Source organism: Ptychodera flava, chromosome 14 (genome assembly GCF_041260155.1).
Source record: "Ptychodera flava strain L36383 chromosome 14, AS_Pfla_20210202, whole genome shotgun sequence".
NCBI lineage: Eukaryota > Metazoa > Hemichordata > Enteropneusta > Ptychoderidae > Ptychodera > Ptychodera flava.
In genome coordinates, this window is record NC_091941.1 from 10311760 (window position 1) to 10333370 (window position 21611).

Here is a 21611-nt window from a genome sequence, read left to right on the forward strand (position 1 = left end):
AGAGCATAAAGTTTTCTTGACCCATAAACAAGATTAACCACATGATTGAAATAAAAAAAATAATTTGGTACCAAGGACAAATTTCTTGTAGAAAATCCATGATAGATTATTACAATCGAAGACACGAGACGTCCAAAATACACTGGAACGAGGCCAAAGGGCACAGGTTTGCTTGATCGGTCAGAGGTCGCGGGAGGCGCGGTATCGTGGGATGGATGGCCTCTAAACTGTCACATTGATGCGAAGTGATACAGTATTACAGGTGTTCATCGTGTTTTTTCACTCACGCTTCTTTTCAACAAAGGTAAGGTAAAGATCCTAGTATGTTTTGAAACGGTTTTTGACACATGGAGACTGAAACATGCATGCTTGTTTGTGTTCTGAGTAGATGTACACAATGAAAGATTGTAAGCATGAAACTTGTTCCACAAGTTTCGGGTGCCAGTATTTGACTACATCATGTTCTGCATGACTTCGTTCTTATCTACAGCCCGGCTGTATCAATCTACTGCTATCACGAAACATGTCTACTACCCAAACTGTTTTCATTTGTTTCATCTATAAGAAATGTACTGTATATGGCGCGCAATTGCTGTGCATGTGACCGCGTAAGGAGCGAACCACTTGAATGGATAATAAGGTGTTACTATTAGGCATACCATAATGTTGTGGTATGTCCATGGTGTGACAGAGGATGAACTATGTTGTACACCACACAACTTTGAGAAATTATAACAGCGCAGAGACTTGAGATACCCATCTCTCATCTCCTTCGATCAATTTTTAGGCTATGCGGACTTGTTCTATTATAATGTGATTGTCAATAGAATCAAATCACAACTTGAATATTACCGTTTTTATATAATAATAACAAGGCAACCCCCACCCAAGGTCCACCAAAGTTGTTCACTCACAGGCCGTCTTTTAAAAAAATAACACAAGGTCACTTTCGATCAGCAGACTGCAGTAGAAGGAGCAAGATGCACGATATAGTCAATTAAAAAATGGAACATTGTCTTTTCACTACATATTGGTATGACCTATATGTTTAATTCGGGTCATGCAAAGGTAGCTCTGCATGGCAGGGCTGTGTGTTACCGGCGTTACATGCTCTCCCACCACAGGCCGTATAACGCTGGTAACACACAGCCCTGCCATGCAGAGCTAATGCAAAGGTTGTGTATGTTTACAACCAGGTATAAAGAAACAAGGTCATCCATTGTGAAGTTGATGAGATTAGGAAGAAGTGTTTGCATCAAGACTGCTCTGATTTTATATAAGTATCATACTAGGAAATTGAATCAGACACATTTGAAATAAAGCTAGATGAACCAATCTCAGCCTTACATATAGCATGCTTACCATTAGGACAACAATTATCACCTAATTATCACAGTCCTATTTTCAACAACAAAATGAAATAGGAACGTTCCCACAGAAGAAACTAATAATATTCCACCAAACATGCATTTTTTGTTTTATTTTTGAAAAAATGAAAACCCCACCTTCGAATTCATTTAACAAAGATATTTTATCTGAAAATGTTCATTATAATGCCATGGTAATGTACAATTTATTGTAGACAGAGTAAAGAACCTGACTATGAATAAAAAAGGGGAAACGTGCCAATTTATCAATATTGTTATTACATTGAATTAGCTCAATGATTTCCCCCTCACTGCAACAGGTTTCTCTGTATAGTCTATGTACAATGTTTGTAATATATCTACCCTGCCCTCCAAACAGAAAACATTGAAACCACAACACTGTGCGACAGTGTGCGTTTTGTAAGAAGACAGGGCATAAACCAACAGATTGCGCAGTTGTCACCAAGCTAAATTCATGCACCACTAGCTTTGATGCAAGAATTTAGATGTACATGTGTAGGACTGATACGAAGAATATTCCAGAAATTCCTAAGGTGACTCAAAGAGTGCAGAAATGTGCGAAGACTCTTGAGTTAATATCTCTGTCACATTAAAGTGTTGCTGATCTCCAGCACTCTTGGAACAAATAATTCAAGGTTACATGAAAAGTGTTTTTGTTAAAGGTGGTACATATGTAAATTATACGCAGGTTAACTTTCATGTTACCAGGGTACCCCTGGGAATATCAATACAAATGTGTATAGGAAGAAGAGAATGATACCAGGTTCCCATATCATTTACCTATCTTCCCCAACCTTAGCAAAAACACTGATAAGATAATCATGTCATATGATGATAATATCATTAATTGTTGTATTTTAATGCAAATGCTTAGAATTAAGCTTTCATGAAAACAAAGCCAAAAATGGTGTTTTTGAAAAGGGTGATAAAGCCTGTTTATGACGTCATCGTTTCCCTATCATTTTTCCAGGGTTCTCCACCCCAGTGGGAAATAAGTACAGTCACACAATAGAAGATAGCAGAAATGTCATCCAAACAGACTTACTTGAAGTTCCCTAACCTTAACCAAAAGACTGCCAGAATATGGCTAATATTTCCTCTGAATATATTTCACTCAGTCTGTTGTTAGTCCCCACGGACACCGTCCGGGGGGACTTATAGGTTTGGTCATGTCCGTACGTGCGTCCGTTCACGCAAATATCTCAGAGATGCCTGGAGCGATTTCATTCAAACTTGGTACAAGGATTACTTCATATGTCATACAGATACACGTCGATTTGTTTTGTGATACGATCCAATATGGCTGCCAGGCGGCCATTTTATTACGATTTTTTCATGTACAGAGCCATAACTCAGGCATGTTCCAACCGATTTTATTCAAAGTTGGTACAAGGACATTGACCAATGTCATAGATATGCACGTCAATTTGTTCTGTGATACGATCCAATATGGCCGCCAGGCGGCTATTTTTTAACGATTTTTTCATGTACAGAGCCATAACTCAGGCATGTTCCAACCGATTTTATTCAAAGTTGGTACAAGGACATTGACCAATGTCATAGATATGCACGTCAATTTGTTCTGTGATACTATCCAATATGGCCGCTAGGCGGCCATTTTTTACGATTTTTTCATGTACAGAGCCATTACTCAGGCATGTTTCAACCGATTTTATTCAAAGTTGGTACAAGGACATTAACAAATGTCATAGCTGTGCACGTCAATTTGTTTTTTGCTACGATCCAAAATGGCCGCTGTGCGGCCATTTTGCTACGATTTTTTCATGTACAGAGCCATAACTCAGGCATATCTCAACTGATTTTATTCAAAGTTGGTACAAGGACATTGACCTATGTCATACATATGCACGTGAATCTGTTTTGTGATACGATCAAGTATGGCTGCCAGGCGGCCATTTATTACGATTTTTCATGTACTGAGCCATTTCTCAGGCATATCCGCATGTTTCAACCGATTTTATTCAAAGTTGGTACAAGGACATCGCCAATGTCATAGCTATGCACATCAATTTGTTTTGTGATACGATCCAATATGGCCACTGTGCGGCCATTTTGTTATGATTTTTTCATGTCCTGAACCATAACGCAGACATGTATCAAGTGAATTCATTCAAAAGTATTTTTATCACAGACCTAATGAAGAGGACTCTATCCTCTCTGAGGACCTGTAATCAGAATACCCATTAACAAGTGGGGACTGTGTCATCAACGATGACTTGTTCACCAGAAATTATACTTGAACAAAGCAAAAACTTCAACTCCTGAATAATACTTCAGTCTACAAGAGAAAAAAGATATGAACTGAAAATGCTCTTGGTTTCATTATATATTGCAGTTATGTGTAAATTTTAATCTTTGCCACATGTTTGCAACGTTATTGAAAGTAGTATTATGATCAACATAATGAACAATAATCACCGCCGATTAGGTCATGAAGTATATGTAATTAGCTGAAATAAAAATATTAAAGTTCTTTTACTGCTGTCATTGTATCACCACTTTATATAGCAAGTTTAATTACCGTTGGCCAAGTCCTTCAAGCCATATATGCCGAGCTGTGAAAGCTCATTAGACATGCAAATTATAATTGTTTTAACCTGGTATAATCATCAATGTACATAGCATATTTTGCCAACTTTGATCAAGTAAATCCCAGTATATATCCCTAATAAGCAAAGTTCATTAAATATGTAAATTAGGAATTGGCTTAAGTAAAAATGCTTAATGATTTTCAATGTTGTATCATGGTATCTGCAATATATGTAGCAAGTTTTGTCAACTTTGATTAAGTTGATTCAGATATATATATCTCTAATTAGGAAAGTTCATTAAATATGCAAGTTAGGAATTGGCTGAAGAGAAAATGCTTAATGACTTTCAATAATATTGTATTATAGTGTCTTTAATGTACATAGCAAGTTTCATCAATTTTGATCAAGTCAATTCAGATAAATATCCCTAATTATGAAAATCTATTTAATATGCAAATTAGGAATTGGCTGAAGTAAAAATGTCTTTTGATTTTCAATAATGTTATGTCACAGTATCTTTGATGTATATAGCAAGTTTCAACAACTACAATCAAGTTAATTCAGATATATATCCCTAATTGGGAAAGTTTAAATATGCCTAATATATATCCCTAATTGGGAAAGTTTTATTAAATATGCAAATTCGGAATTGGCTGAAGTAAAAATGTTCAATGACTTTCAATAATGTTAAATCATAGTATCTTTAATATACATACCAAGTTTGGTCGATTTTGATCGAGTCAAATCAGACATATATCCCTAATTAGGAAAGCTCATTAAATATGCAAATTAGCAACTGTCTTTCATGTCACCCCTTAATGGTTCCCACTGCTGATATATCTTGGTGTGATCAACATTTGTAGCAAATCTCATCAAATTGTGTGTAGTCCTTTTTAATGTATATCCGTTTTTTTCTCAAATCATTAATTATGCAAATGAGCAAAAAGTATGCAAGCTACACCCACCAAAAACTAATCAGTTCTTGCCGTCTGCTAACTGAATCTATGTACCAGATTTGATTCTGATCTGATGAGCCGTTTTTGAGATATCGAACCAACAGACAGACAGACAGACAGACAGACATCGCTGCGACATATGCTCATGCGTGTAAACACGTGAGCTAAAAAAATACATGTACACTACTTATCATAATGTAAGGATCACATGACATTGATTGAGATGTAAACGATGAGTGACTTCAATGGTTTGTCTGAAGGTCTCATTGCACATGATCATGTGTTCCATTGCAGGTCAAAGGTGATGTGGCACCTCATTCATGTATGTACTGTGTTATACCTGTAGCTGCTTTGTCAGGTTTGTCTATATTCCGTGTGTCTGTGCCAGAATGTGTGGATAGATATTTTGGGGTGCATATATTTACTGTAGAAAGATTTAATATGATGTTTTATGGAATCTTAAAATAATTTACATGATATGTAATACTTCCTCCTCTTCTTGCAGGGAAATATATGGTTCTGTCAGAGACTGAATTCTATGTTCAAATGGCAAGGTAATGTTGATAGTACCTAGGAGTCCACCATGTCACTCAGTGTTTACCTGGCTGCTTGTCTAGTGTTGATGGTCACAACTCTGTGCAGTGGACACTACACCTTACAGACATTTGCAGGAAGGGTTGGAGGCGGAAACTTCACCTATTACCGCCTCACAAGGGAAGGCGATTTAACCCTGGTGCTGGATAGTGTGGAGGGTGACACTGACCTTTACGTGTCGCAGTCAAACTTGAATCCCGATTATAATGACTATGACCTCAAGTCTGCTACCTGTGGAGAGGATTTTGTTGAAATACCCAAGGATTTCAAACGACCCATTGGAGTTGGTGTGTATGGATACTTAGTTCAACATAGCAATTCATATAGACTAAGTGTTATTGTTGACTATCCTTCTGCCGACCTGTATGAAGGCAGTTATCAGGGACGTCAACCTGAGACCGAGGAAGAAAGTCTTCTATGGACCATTTTTGTCGGGATCTTGAAAATTCTTTTTGACATTCTTTTATGATCTTTGCGTAATGACTGTTGTCACCATGACATTCATAAAAGACGCCAGGTGATGCTTGAAGCATTCATTCTTCCCCATGTGGATTTCAATGTCTTTGGAATGACGTAACCTTGATTGCAAAACAAAGGAAAAATTCACGGAGGATCTGATGATATGTTTATCGTGAGCAACTCCAAGCCAGCCATGGTGATTGCATTCATTCGAAGATGGACACAGATACAGTATATTGGAATGTATCATATGCATTACTCATTTGAGCCACAGTGTGTAGACAATAGCTGTGATTGAATAGGTGTCTTGGGTTTATCAGAAACAATGGTTAAGATATTTGTCCTGAAAGAAGACACAAGAGTTAGGATGTCTTTCAAGAGAAAGCTAATTCTGAGAGGTGTGTGAATAATTTATAGCATTATAGAAATTACAGAAACACTGGGACTGGATGTGAAAAAAGGATAAGGGAAATGGCCACTGTTATAGAGAACACTTAATCCACAATGCAATATTTCAATTATTTGGACATCAATACCTTTTGGCAGTTTCCACAGTACTTCTCTGATCCAAAGTATTACTTTGTCATTGCTTGAACATACGCTACATGGTTTAGAGGATGTACATGAAAACTCAGTATCTGTAATTCATTTACCATCACATACACAGTAATCCCAAATTTTATGTCCTTGAAAGATGATCACTTTCATTTCTGAAGTCTTCTTCAGATTATGAGAATTGCTGGAAGTTTTGGTTGCTGTGTTATTGCAATGTTCATCTGCAAACTTGCGTACAAACACAATTCAGGCAAAACTGTCGTACCTGTTTTCATGCCACTGTTAAGAAGTGGAGCGTATTTAAGTTTCTTGCACAAGTACCTTGCAAACACAAAATTTGACTTTTCAGCAGGTTTTCTGTTTTCCAGTGCTTTGATGACAGTAGCTAAATAAGAGTGAAGTTATTTAAACAGCCTAGTTGTTCCAAATTTGACATTTTGGTTTCATTAATTTTGTCACTTCAATGTTGAATCAACTTGTTTCTAATCAGGATCAGACATTAGCAGCACATGCATCAGTTTGTTAATACCAGTATAATGCAGGTAATGCCTTTTAGGCTTTTTTATGGTTTATTTTTCAAATTTTTACCGAGCCTCTATGATCAGACTGTCATTGAACGTAGTTGATCATTACAAAATAATAAGAGAAAGGGGAAAGAAATGAAGTCCCTTCAAGAGGGACATAGTTTAAAAACTGCAAAAAAATATTTATATTCATTCCATTCCTTGGCATTGAACAAATGACATATCAAATGAATAGGAACTTGTGGAGGATGGTTTGATCTGCAAGTTCATATGTTTCTCAAAAGAAGAGTTTGAATTGAAAGTTCATGGAAAATCAGTTGTATTTTTCATGGAAATTAGAATATTTTCAATTAACTTCAGTGTTAGAGAAAAAGGGTTTGGAACTTCCACCAGATATCTCACCTTTCAATGACCCTTGATTATCAGAAATGAACTGAAAACATGGTTTGTTTTGACCTTTGAACCCATGTGCAGCAGTTAAATGCAACACAGTAAGGTGTATAGAACAAAGTCAACAAGCAGAGCAACATCCCCTCACAATCATTGCATTCTTTCATTTCTGATCTTTGGTGAATGGAGTTAAATGTGTCAAGTATCTGTGCCATTCCCTCAGCCTTGGATAGCCCATTGCACATAGAAAACAACAGTGGCAGGCGAGATGTGCAAAATCTTGTCAGCAAGGATTCTCATTAGAGTAACATACGGGCAGCTAGTGGACAGACAGTAAAGTGTTAATTTTGTAACTCACTTGTTAAGGAACACACACATTTCAATTTTTGACCATTTATCTTAATAAAATATGTAACCGACCGACCAACCTCTGCCATAGGGTTTGAAGTCGGTGTAAATCATTGCTGAACAGTCCTCATTTTGCCCCTTTTACAACACCGTAATGTCAATGGATAAGTAGTGGGTATCTATGATCATATAGGGATGTGTGCCCCTAAGCAGTACATGTTTGGTTGCTCCTGTTTCAATGATGAAACCTCAGCACCAATGTAAACTTTGCTGGAAGTTGCATGTTTGTAGCTCTGTAAGCCCTTGAATTCTATTCACAAAGAACAAAGCACCATGTACATATTACACCATGTTACAGGCCAGGAGCTGTAACTTTTGATGATATTTTCACCATTTCTGTTTTTAATGTCAACCACAATTTCTGTTCTACTCCCAGAGCATGAGGAGACACACAGTATATATAGCTTGTCATTTCAGTCTGTACATGTGTAGATCATTGTTATTGTTGACAAGTGAATTCTGGTCTGGACTAGAATTCAAAGAACAATAACAGTGCATTCTACATGTATATACTCTGTTTTCGCAAGCAGTCAGTGTTTGAACATGAATTTGGACAGTAGAACAACAACTTGCAGTTGACATTCAGAACAAAAATAGTGAAAAATATTGTCAAAAGCTACAGCTACTGGCTGTTTAACATTCATATGTGTACTTCTTGAAGTGTCTCTAGTTTGTTTGTTGTCTAGTCACTGATTGTGCTATCCCGGCTAAATATCGTAATCACTTGTAGATATTTTTATCTAGATTTCCATCTCCTTCAGGAGAGATAACACATCAACATCAACACTACAGAAAAATGTACGTGTTCTCTCCCCAACCCCCCGTAATGTAGCCACTAGAGGTAACTCCAGTAGAGAAAGTTACCATGAATTTAAGATCACACATACTTGAGAATGGTGTCATAGTAATGTGCAGAATTTCTAGTTTGTATTTTTATCATGAAATATTCACAGCTGGTATCCATAGCTAAGATAGCATTGATTCTCAGGACTTTGTACTCTTTAATGAGCAGTGCCTTATCACTATTGTTAACCTGTTGGAGGTGTCTTTGTAACACTTTTCTGTGTACGTGTACAGACACTGTTCCAATGATCTAGATTAATCAGTGTTTTGGTAAAGCTATAAAGGTTACTGATGGTCTTTTTGGTACATCAAAAGCAGTCAGTTTAATCCTACCACACCCCCTGTGTGTCTCTCCACAGGTCCCACTATGCCATAGGCAAAAATAGGCTTCAACCAACAACTTATGGTGAAAAGAATCAACCCATTCACCCCAATTCCCAGTCAAAGGGTCCACACTCACCATTAATAACAGTGGATTAGGGCCAAACATTGGGGGAGAAGGTGAAAGGGTATAGCAGGGATGCTACTAGGGCACCCAAAATAATTTACCTATGTCCCCAACCTTTGGCAAGAACACAAGTGTTGAAGAAGAGTCATTTGACTGTCATAGTTTGTATACTTTCTAGCAAATCTTGAAAGAAATCTGGCAAACCTGGAAAGAAATCTCGCGTGAGAATTCTGTTATCTTTTTAGTATTCCAGTCTACTGTTTTGTACTGCTTTAGAGAAGAAATTTCTTACCGTCACAACATGGTGTGAATAGAAACCTTTTTGCTTTCCATGCCTTGACAAGCTACCCTAGCAGGTTGTGTGTCGTCATGAACAGAAAATGAACTGTTCAGATATATTTGATTTAATAAATATGGATTATTATATTCGTGTGAAAATGGAGCCCATTACAGCAGTTTTGAATAATATTAGAATTCATGTTATAACCCATCACCTTTCTATACTTGTCATCATGCTTTTTTGTATGGATTTCTGTAACACACTCTTTCATTGTATGATTGACATAGAACAGTTTTATTTTTGTCAATTTTACTAATCGCATAATTTATGTAAAACTGCAGACTTGGAAGCTGATCACAACAAATAATTAAAAAAGAATAAAAAGGTATTGAATGATTGTTGTCTTTGTATTTTTTGTATTTACCATGTTGCAGCATGAACTTTCATTCTTATTCATAAAAAAATCAGTTTCTTTCTATTTAAGTTTTAGTCTGCCATTGCAGAATGTATCAGTTCGTGGAAATGTAAGAGTGTTATGTGAACACATGCCAATCTACCAAGGTGTTTGCCAAAAATTCCAACCCACAAATTTATCATAAGCTGGAAAGAAAGGGTATTTAGAGCAAACTCTGTGTAAAATGAGATGAGGACCAGTTTTTCCCTCTTTGATTTGATTTTAAACTTAGGGCAAATGTCCCTGAAGCTACTACAGACATGGATACAAAATTAAGTATTTCCTGAATATATGAAATTATCTCACTAAGGTCCTCCTGAATATATGAAATTATCTCACTAAGGTCATCCTAAGGACCTGTATACCAAATACATAAGCTGTCTGACCAGTGGTTTGAAAACCAAGCGAGCTAACAGTCGACAGAGCTCCACTGTGTTATGTATAGAATAACTTTTTGTGACACGTGTTGATGACGAAGGGAGATATCTTTGATAGGTCATTTCAGGAAAGCCTGACCATAAATGGCAAAATTAGCTGCAAAAATACAAAATTGAAGACTACACCATAATTTCAATATTTGACATTAAAATAAACCCTAGGAACCTGTATACCGAATATCAAAGGTATTAGATTAGTAGTTTTTGAGAAACAAATTTTTTAATCAAAAATTGCAAAAATTATGCCAAAAATACAAAATTGCAGATTTCATCATAATTTCAAATATCATATTTAGTTGATCTGTAGGAACCTGTATACCAAATATCAAAGCTATTAGACAAGTACTTTTTGAGAAATGATTTTTTTTACCATAAATGGCAAAAATTGCCCCAAAATAGAAAATTGTAGATCTCATCATAATTTGAATACATCATATTTTGATCATTCCTATGAACCTGTTTACCAAATACCAAAGCTGTCAGACAAGCGGGTTTGATGAAATAAATTTTTGACCAAAAATGACAAAAAAATTCCTCAAAAATACAAATTTGCATATATCATCACAATTTGAACAAATCTAAGTTGGGTCATCCCTAGTGACCTATATACTAAATATCAAAGCTGTCTGACCAGCGGTTATAGTGAAGATTTTTTGCCAAAACGCCTCTTTTGCACTAATTTGCATATTTTCAACAATCTCAAAAAATAAAAAAGGCAGTTTCTCTTAATCATATTTTGCATCCACACAACAAATATCAAATCTGTAGGTACTGCGGTTCTCAAGATATTTGAGTGGACGGACATCCTCACAAATGGACATACATTCATACATAGACGCCGGACGGATACTCATCCCAATAGCTTCTATAGACTATAGTCTATAGAAGCTTAAACTGACCACTCACAGCTGCACGCCATTTGTTCATCTGTTACACCTAGTTTATACTACTACTACTACTACTACTACTACTACTACTACTTCAAATTATCATTATTATTATTATTATTATCATCATCATCATCATCAACAACAACAAGAACATAAGACCATAAGTATACACGATGGAATTCACTTTATTTACCATCATCAATTTGCCACAATCGAACGACGTGTTTGATGAAACTATCAAAGTACAATAGACTTTCCATATACATGTGTATGTAGGAGTGCCTGAATTTCACTTTTTATGACTATGGATATTGATTGTAGCATACCACGGTCCGTCTATACAGAGGGACCGTGATATAACATGTCAGTTCATTAGCCCTTCACGTCAGAGTCCGTTGTTTCATTTGAAATGATGCTTGGGAAAATTTCAAAACATTATGAGTTGTTGTCGGGATTTATGTGGCAGTCCGTCTGGGAAAACTTAATCACGGGTCATGGTTACATGTTTTCTAGCCCTGAGTACTGGCTGTTCAATAGCCAGTAGGCTATGTTCGTTGGTACTCATCCGACCATCGACACCTTTACCTCTGTAAGGGAGCGTTCAGTTATTATGGCCAGGGGTGGGCCGGCAAATTCTTCCTGTGCATCAGTCAGAAAGATGATCACTTTGCGTTAAAATCTCCCCTTCTGACTTGGTATAATTTTGAAATCCCCCTCAAAGGGATTGGACAGAAATTACAGTAGGGTCGCAATTTTTTGCGCATGCATTTTTGAAGGGTCATGAAATTTAACGCATGCCTTTTGGGGAGGGTAACCAATGGACTATTGTAAATAAATTTAAGCAAAAATGTTCACGATCATCCCTCTCGTGTTTCACCCTGCCTTCCTACTCGTGTATTGCGCCCTCTAGTGTCACAACGACGAGATGACGCTTTGACAAGGGTTGCGTTGGGTTTGCGCTCATCAAACGTCAAATTGTGGTTACATCACTGAAATGTTCAGTGCAACTATCATGATATCATTGTGTGTGGATACAAAGCAAACAGGTCGGAAAAATTATGCAACTCGGTTTAACAATTCTGTTCACGGATGTTGCATGTCGACTGGATGGTTCTCACAAGCCGTGCACGAGAAATGAACACTTGGAATGCTTTCGCCTTTTTTCGCCAAATTAATCTGGCACTTTAAACATACTCAAGTTCACAAATTCCTCAGCTTGATGCAAAAATTAAAGCAAACGTTGTAATAATGTCATTCAGGGTTTCATTTCTGTCAACAACCTGAATGTCATGATATTGTGACTCGTATCAAAATACTATGTTTATACTTTTTATGCCCATCTCATAAACATTGTAAACGGAGTGTGACCCTTGTCCCAGTGTACAAAAGGCCACTTGATTCGGTTGGAAAGGGAATGGTCAGGCAATTCAAACAGTTACAACGTTGTCAGAAGGACAGACACCTTTTACAAATATTTCGAAGGTTAAATGATTTGGCCTCGATCGGACACATTCAGATTGCTGCCTAACAGCGCTGACATAAAATACCGTCAGAGATTTCCTCGGAAAACGACCGGAAACATCCACACGGTACAAGGAATGCTAAATTTGTAAAAGGCCGACATCGTATATTCATGTTGCGAATAGCTATAATCAGTATCGTTGTGTAAAGTCAAGATGGCTCTGAAAGGAATATAAAAGAAAAACACGAAGTAAGGTCAACTCGTACGGATGAACAATAGCTTAATTGATGAAACTGGGTTATTGTTTCGAACAAAGGCCGGGTACTATTACAAGAATGGTAAAACTGTTAGCTTGGGGCTACGACCACTTTGATTAAAGGTATGCTTTATCATGAAGGACACTTGTTGCTGGCCAACGGGGTTTTATTTTAAATATTTTCGAAGTACAGCACTTAATGTTTAAAATGTTCACACTGGTAAACTGGCCTCTAGATGACACTAATACAATATTTTCTGATTAAAGCAACAAAACTTTAAAAAATGTGATTCAGTGGTTATTATAAATTCTATGAAATCTAGTGAGATTACAGGAAAAAACATGTTGATACTTAAACCAAAACCTGCAAAAATAACCAAATTTACACAAGAAATCTTATCGTTTGAAAATTTACATAGACTTTAAAGCTGTTCTGACAAATTGCGAATATTTTTTCACCAAAGTTACAAGTGTTACTAACGTTTTATGCAAAAAAGTTAACAATAAACACGACCAGTGTTATCTGCTGACATCCAAGTGGGTATATTGGCGTCTGTTGCTAGGATACCGGCTCGTATTAGCCAAGTTCACGGCATTGTTCTGCTGCACCAACGGTGCACAGCTTCAAGTAGAGAAACCTGACAATGCCAGTCCTAAATTATAAAGTGTCCATATGTTAATTGGTATAAAGATAACCTTCTGAGGTCGCACTGAGTCAGAGCAAGCCTTCTAAATTTAAGAAAATTTTGCTATATTTGGTTCAAAGAGCGGGCATAACTATTGTACACCTCGGGTATCATACCGGGCAACGTGTATAAACCTGTTCAGCTACGAACACAACCATTGCAATGAGTATTGATGAGACAACTTCTAAACATTTTCACTACACTTACTCTAATAGATAAATTAAATATGAGTGGTAGAAAAAATATTCCAAATATCCTTCTAGAGACCGAGTTAGTAATTATATGCACCGCACGAACATATGTATGTGAGGGTGAGACAGAAGAATGTATGCCAATATGTGTAGACACAACTGCGAAGCTATGCCAACCTTGATCTGTGCTCATGGCAGTAGCGATGTTATCATATTTGAAAAGACTGGCAGTATAGCGATGATTCTTAGAGTATTAAACATCTTTTTTTTTCAAATATTAAACCAATAATCTCAACTGACGTGATTTTATCTTAATTTCTCGTTAATCAAACCGTTCCGAATCATATTCAACTTTTGCATCTGCGTGACTGGACTTTTTTGAGACCCTCGGTAGCTTTCTCAGTGCCATGTATTTGCATGTTCAGCTCGACCGGCGGTTGGCCGTAAGGAATTTCCCTTCCAGACGAAAACCGGTCACCATACACCATTTCCATGCATGCCTGACATGACGAGAAGTTTAACTTAGACATGTTTCAATTTCATTTGATCACCAATGGAATTTCCACTTATTTAGGTCACATAAATGCATGTGAACGTCGGAAGTGGTCTAAAAATAACGGCTGAAATTTGATTTCCAGGTGCCGAGAGAACACAGATACCGACCCGAATAGGAGAATGGCATATGAGAGACATTGCTAAGTAGACCGGCTTGTTTTGTCCATTTTTCTGTTCATGCACGTATGAGTTAAGACAACCAATAACGCTTATTGGTATTCATCATTGAGAGATCCCTGGTGTTTCATGTGTTTAGGGTGTGGACACAAGAAACAGAAACAAGTTCTAAAGTTACCGTCTATTTATGTCCACCCTGTTGTAGTCTTTCAAAGCAAACTAGCCGGAGAGAGTTCCATTTCTCAGTGTCCTTGTGCGACTGACACTTTTTTCTTAAAGTTCAAAAACGACTCAATCGAACGGTTAAGCACATACATTGTTCGCCATTGTGAGCTTAGTACTAATCGACAAGAGAATGTAATGGCGTATTTCTTAAAGTTGACTTATTTCAATTCGATAGTTGACGGAATGTTGTGTGGAGTGAATTTCCTGTATCCCGAGTAATCATGGTAATTAAAACAGATTTAAATATGGGTCTGTGTAGTCGTTGATGTAGACACGTTCAGTTAATATCAAATAATATCACCTGCTTCTCGAATTTCACAGGTGCTACGAAAACATGAAATTTATGAATTCCATAAAACATGGTGACGATAACCAAATGACAGCATCGCCAATCGCGACGGAACCCGCTAGAAAAGTTTGAATTTCCCGCCTTTCTTGGACTTCTTCCCAGTCGGCTCTTCATTCTCGGGTTGGTTTGCGGCTTGAGCCACAGCTTTCTGTAGCTCTTCCTCTTGGGCGGCGATCTTTGTTTCTGCATTAGAGACTTTCGATTTTAAGGCAGTGATTTCTTTCTGAAGTTCGCTGATTTTGTCATCTCTTTGGGTTATAGTTGTCGTCAACTTTACTACCTGTGCGGAGCCTCCCTTCTGGCTGGCGACTTCGCCTTCCAGTTTCCTTATTTTCTCGTCCTTTTCCGCCAGCGATTTCGAAGAAATTTGCAACTTGCTGACTTCTCTTTGAAGGTCGGACTTTTCGGACTCGAGTTTGCGAATTCTTCCGTCTTTATCTGCCGAAGTTTTGGCAATGTTCTGTTGTTTAGCGGAATTCTCCATTTTCAGTCTCGCGTTTTCCTGTTCCAGGTTTCGTAATTTCTGTTCATTTTCAACAGTTGTTTTACTCATATCACCCATTTGGGCGACTTGAGCTTTCAGGGAGGCATTTTCTATGGTCAATTCTCTCGTTTTGTCTCCCGATTCCTGTAAGATTTTGGTCATGCTTTCAAGTTCTGTCTTCATGCTGTTGGTAAGATTTCGCTCAATCTTAGCTAGGCTGTCCTGTAAAATGGACGTTTTTCCTGTCACTTCCTCTAGTATCTTGTTTGTAATGGTCTCGATATTTTGAGAGGCCATTCCGTTTCTATTCACTAATTCTTCCACTTTTTCTTCCAACAGGACAAGCCTGTCCATGATTTCTGCCCTGTCCGTCGCGCCTCTCTCAGTGTCGTGTGCGCTGTTACCGCTTTCATTCAGATTTGTTTCCTTGGCAACCTCTCCGAGAATCTTGTTATTTTGGTACTCCAGTTGGTTCATTCGTTCCTGGATTGCAGAGAGTCGTTCGGTCGTATCAAGACCAGCAAGCCCGGTATCAGATGCAACGCTTTCAAGTCTGTCTTCTAACGCGACCAGTTTCTCCAAAACCGCCTGGCTTATCACTTGGTCCGGGGTTGCCCCCGACGACAGGTGTACCTCCCCCGATCCATCGCTGGCAGTCTCAGGTGACGCCACAGCGGTGTCACGTACTTCAGGACTACGAACTCTTGTCGGTTCTCTTCCACCACTCCCACCAGGACTTCCTCTTTGATATCCCTGTGTTTGTGTTTTAATCCTGCGTTCATTGCTTTGCACTGCGGCTTTTTCTTGCGTCACCGGGGTTGTTTTCCTCGAGTCATATCTGCCCGTTGCTCGAGGTATTCCCGATGAGCGCCGTCTCGGTATTTTGCTGCCCTGCGACGTAGTGGGCGTTCTGATATTTCCTGTGTACTCCTGCTCTCCCACGTCTACAATTTCGTCATCCATTGATCCCCCATAATACTGGGGATCGCCGTATTTACCATATTGTCCATTTTCCTCGTACTCTTCGAAGTTTGCCATGGCGTGTCTCTCGTTGTAAGCCATTGTGTTCAATGGTGTCTCAGCTCAGTAAGGTTTCTTTGTAAAACATCGACCTTCACTGCTGCCACTGTCAATATTGGCACACGAGCTTTACGTATGGCAAGGTTTTGAGTCCCCAAAAAGTACGAGCCTTTGCAGAGCCTATTGAAGTACACGGTGAGATTACAGTCCTGGCTAGGCGATGCCTATCTGCAATATAAACACAATAACCGCATGTAACATGTCAGTGTTAAGTTTCCGATATCTGTTAATTAGTTAACTAGATTTGCTAAATTAGGCCTGACTCATAATTCTGCAGTTGTAACTCCACATGCCGTCTGCTAGGCCGCTCGGGTCGAATGACCTCAACCCGATGTGACAGGATATGATGAACACCTTTGTACACGGGGAATTAACGGCTGCGTACAGTCCAGTGTTGGCAAGTTTGACATGTGAACCGAGTGTTAAAACAACAAGTTTGCAGTCAATCGACAAGAACTTTGGTAAGTTTACTACAAGCATCTCTTTCTACCTCCATGCTACAAGCAAGGGGTTTGGTAGACACGAACTTCAACATGCTGATAATAGTGATAATGATATGGCGGGACTTTCTTTAACATTACACCGGGAACAAAAAATCGAGGAAAACATTGTAGATGGACTTCGAACCGACGAAGACTTACCCTAACCCGCTGAACATTGGCAATGCTCAGCTTTATGAAAGAGTACAGCGGGACACTTTCTCCCCTTTGCCAACTGAGCGATTATCAGGGTGTAACTGAAACACTGCTGGGAAGAAGTCCAAACTGAAACTCTGTGAAAAAAGCTACCAAATCTAAAGCCACGGTACTTACCTCGATGATGAGTCGCCCCGAGGCTGAACCCAGTAACGTCAGGCACCGCTGTTGGGTGCTGTCATCTGCTTACAAGACAATGTATTCCACGCTAAAGACAATGTATCGATTATACCTTGCCGTCGGGCTATTTGTGCCTTGCCGGAATGAGTAAACACAGTTCACACACACACACACGCTGGTAGTACCTAAAATAGAAAAAGTAGTTCGCACATGAATACAGAGGCTCACGCTCGACGCAGCTGTGCTATGTGATTCATCCCCGGAGGCTGGAAGTTTTTTGCACATAAAACATGATACAAAATGGCTCATTCACCTAGATCAGAGACTTTGTGATAAGTGTGTGTACATTTCAAATGAAGAAGACCCCCACCTTCAATAGCCTTTCTCAAACGGTCTTTACGCTCTTCCAAACAATGTGAACCTCCCTCCGCGGAATCAGAATTAACAAGATGAAGCCAGTCGTACGTTATATGCGGAGGGACCGTGGTTATCACGATGATGTCATGTATATACAGTATCAACATCCAGATAACAAATACAGAAAAGAAACATCCGGGGTTTCGCTTTTGCGGTAAATTTTATGTCTGCCCACTCATAACGACAATATTTGGGTCACGTGTTGCATGTCACGGCCTGTTCTGCACCAATCAAGGCGTCGTCCCATTACCACCAGCGATTAAATGATGACATATGTAGCCAGCTGCGGGGCAAAACTGACAAACTCTCTAGACCACGTGTGTATAGGCATATGACGTGCGTGTGCTTTATGTCAGACCAACCAGAGACCTAAATGCTGTAAATTGCTTTCTGATAAAGAGTTGTTTCCGCCTTCAGTTTACATTATCGATAACGGAGGGCCGTTACAATTCACCCGAGACTAAAACAATTTGCACGGATAATGATAGGGAATAAAACAACCGAGTGCTCCTCAGACCAAAAATTTCAGAAATTTAAACAGATTCTTATAGTTTACAATATACTTCACGTGAGCCGAACGTCATCGCATATGTCAAGGTTTAATACAGATACTGCGGCCATCTGTGTTATGTGTACCCGTTCGATATCACAGCATATTGACACACAGACGTCATACGAATGATTGACTTTTTAGGTCCACAACTAAAAATAATTGTAGACCTAATGCGTAAACAATTTCATATGTAAGCAATTTGAAGCAAACCTCTTCCCCTAAGTCTGACTCATTTCATATCAGACCCGACTTATATCTGCCGAAGCGTTGTAGTTTTTCGCAACAGTTCCGAGTTGTACGTTTGTCTTTCGACGTCTGACACAATGGCGAAGTATCAAAAAAGCTTATCTAAAAAGGTGTTCACAGGTGACATATCTTGAAAGCCTTACAGGTACGAAACTGAGTAAAGTGAGCCTAGATATTAAACAATGGCAATTCGGAACCAATATGAGCTATAGGCCATATGTCAGCTAATATAACCCGGCGCCGATTATAATCGCACTGCAGTGCGATTTCTACACATCTGTTATCTGTCAACGCTCAGCTCTGAATGGATAACTTCCCTTTTCTGCCTTTTCGAACTTATTCTAATAAAGAAACAAATGTAGTGCGATTTCCACTCGGATAAATATTCACAACTGTTCATTTAAAGGAAAACTGAACAGCCCAGTGCATTCCGACGACTTGAAAGCAGGTATGCTTAATTAAAGACACGACACTGTCAAGGAACGTACCTTTGCCGCTTCTGATATGGCGCAATCCCACAATACTGCCGCCAACTGTCAAACGGTGCTTTTTTTACACAACACAATGGAATAAAAAACCTTGTATCAGTAATGCCGTGTGTATTGAATAAGTATTTTTCCCTTACGTAATATGACGAGTGGAGGGACAATGATACCTTTTTTCGCCGGATTTATGAAAGACGCATCTTCACCGGATACTCGGTGTGGCGCTGATAACGATTTTTCCCGGTCAAAGTTAACAAAACACACCCTGCGATCGATCCCAGCGTTGTGATGAGGCAGGCAAGATGAGGGGTGTTGCAATTACTGCAATTACCATTAAAACGAAAAAGGCGTCTTCTATCGACCGCCAACACAACCCATTCAGTTGACAGGTAAAAAAAAGCGAGGCCCGCTAAACACTGCAGACAAGGGTCTGGAATCAGGTGTTAATAGTTCGTTTCTTGTCTTAAAAGTCCCTTGTCTTTTCGTTCGGAAGTTTTCAACCCCCTTGCGTTTTCCATTCAATACTTGACAAGCAGCGTTCAATTCATAACTGACGTAACTCCGGTCTGTTTTACCGTGTTCAATATAATTTTACGCTCGAGAAGGCGGGACTCCTAAATCAGAACTAAACACAGGTTTTTATTATGTCAGGCCCGGATTAAGGCAGAATACGCCCTGGGGACAGATTTTCGAACTCAAAAATTTTACTGTTCCTTGTTGATCTACACATAGACCGTTTTTAGGGTTTATGATCTACTATACAGCGAGTAAACATTCATTTTGAAAGCTGCAAAGGAAATTAAGTGTACACCTTGTTATTTGAAAATCGTAAAATTTATTTTCCCGTACAGTAACCAAAGAGAAATGGTGGCCAGTAAAAGTTTAAATATTTATAAATTTGGGGCAGTAATTTTTGCACATTGTGAAAGACGATGAAAGTTACATGTAAAATGTACATTTTGTACTTTTAAGACTTGGAATTGTCCCTGTCACCCCACCCCGTGACGTCACATACACCCACATACACAAACAAGCGTCATTTGGCATACTCGGTGGAGCTACCTATACTCAAAGTTTTACACAATCGTTGGAGAAAATTGTTTTGTTTTTTTTTTTTAGTACAGAATATGAAGCGGACGAACTTGATCTTAAAGGAATATAAAGGTGTATTTTTTCCTCTTAAAGTATGGACGAAGGTTTGTAAACTCTGAGGAACCCAATTAAAGTGTCGACAGTCCCTTGGGCCTTTTTTGTCTCTCTTGCACATACGGGGATAGGGGATTCGCAAGCGCCGACGGCGAGAGCTAGTGACTTAGGCATTCGCTGTAATGCCTACGGCATTCCCAGCTCGCGCCTTCGGTATTTACGCTCTCAACTTATACTCCCGTACATCAATAATAGACGGAAAAGGCACGAGGGACAGTCGAAAGTCTAGAACCCGATGGACGCAAGATTAATAATGACATTTTCGTCTCAAGTTCATTTCATAATCATTTGACAATCAAACAGGCAACACTGTGAAATTCTTATCATACATTGGCAAGTTTCGAACCCACCTTTGACCTTAAATGTCTTTGGGGTCAAAGCAAAGGTGACTAAGGTTGGCCTCTGCACACGAAACTTATTTAACATCATCACACAAGTTGCCACGTGACACAAGTGGAAATACTGTTTATGAGGAAGTTTATCCTTTTAAAACACATTACAGTTATATGACACCATCAAAGAACCGAAACTATTCCTTTGAAACCATCGTGACTGAAAGCGTGAAATGTCACCAACTCCGGGGGTTACACTCCTGTAATGGTAAGCGATTAGATCATCGTTTGGCGTTTGCGATGATCCAATGGGATGGGGCAGGTGATAATCTGGATCAAATTTTCGAAGGAAAAAAGGACTAGTACTATGTAAATAGACAATTTAATAAGTACTAATTCGAGGACCATGGATTGAGGACTGCCGCTTTCAAAGACACCACCTGTCTACTTTTTTATTATTTAGATAAATCTAACAACGTAATTAGAAAATTTACTCTGCTGAGAAATTCCCGACGTGCTGGTAATTTTAGAACAAGAGGGTGTTCCTGAAAAAGGGACAGCTTTCATTATTTCAAGGACTTGGTTGACGTAAGAAAAAAAGCCAGACCTCCTTTTACTGGAAAATGGGAACGCGCATGAGTTGCTTCTTCTGCTGACAGTGCCGTCCCGAAGCGACAGCACACCGACCATTATAATACAAAAACAGGTGTCCATACGTTTCTTTGCAATATCGATAGTCGTTTATGTTTTACACCAAAAGATTTTGAAACTGGATACAAAAGACAAGTAGGTTAGCGGGACTTTTTCCATGGTCTGTGACTGTGCATTTTCTTTCCTTTGAGACGACTTTGCTTTCACAAGCTTATAGCCTTCTTGAATGATTGAAAATCTTCTCATCGAGCTCTGTACTGTGTATTTCATAAGATGGCAAAATTACAAAATGGTAAAATTGAACAGACACAATATTGCGTGAA

At 38.7% G+C, this 21611-nt stretch overlaps 1 protein-coding gene and 1 long non-coding RNA gene across 5 annotated transcripts in view; one reads left to right on the plus strand and one right to left on the minus strand.

The window, feature by feature from the left end:
• Positions 1-175: 175 nt before the first annotated feature.
• LOC139149310 (uncharacterized) lies at positions 176-9794 on the plus strand. Its single transcript, XR_011556095.1, has 2 exons — positions 176-304; positions 5402-9794. It is a non-coding gene; the product is annotated as an uncharacterized lncRNA (long non-coding RNA).
• A 3248-nt stretch (positions 9795-13042) lies between these two features.
• LOC139149306 (myosin heavy chain, clone 203-like) overlaps positions 13043-21611 on the minus strand; it is a 38693-nt gene continuing 30124 nt past the window's right edge. Inside the window, exons 1-3 of one of the 4 annotated variants that reach the window (XM_070721004.1) lie at positions 19103-19389; positions 17396-17583; positions 13043-16751 (exon numbers count right to left, since the gene is read on the minus strand). In XM_070721004.1, the coding sequence (XP_070577105.1) occupies positions 15078-16565 (1488 nt within the window). In that variant the 5' untranslated portion in view covers positions 16566-16751; positions 17396-17583; positions 19103-19389 and the 3' untranslated portion in view covers positions 13043-15077. Of the gene's footprint in view, positions 16752-17395; positions 17584-17711; positions 17985-19102; positions 19390-21611 lie in introns of those variants that run through there. The other 3 variants (XM_070721003.1, XM_070721005.1, XM_070721006.1) reach the window with 3 other exon arrangements.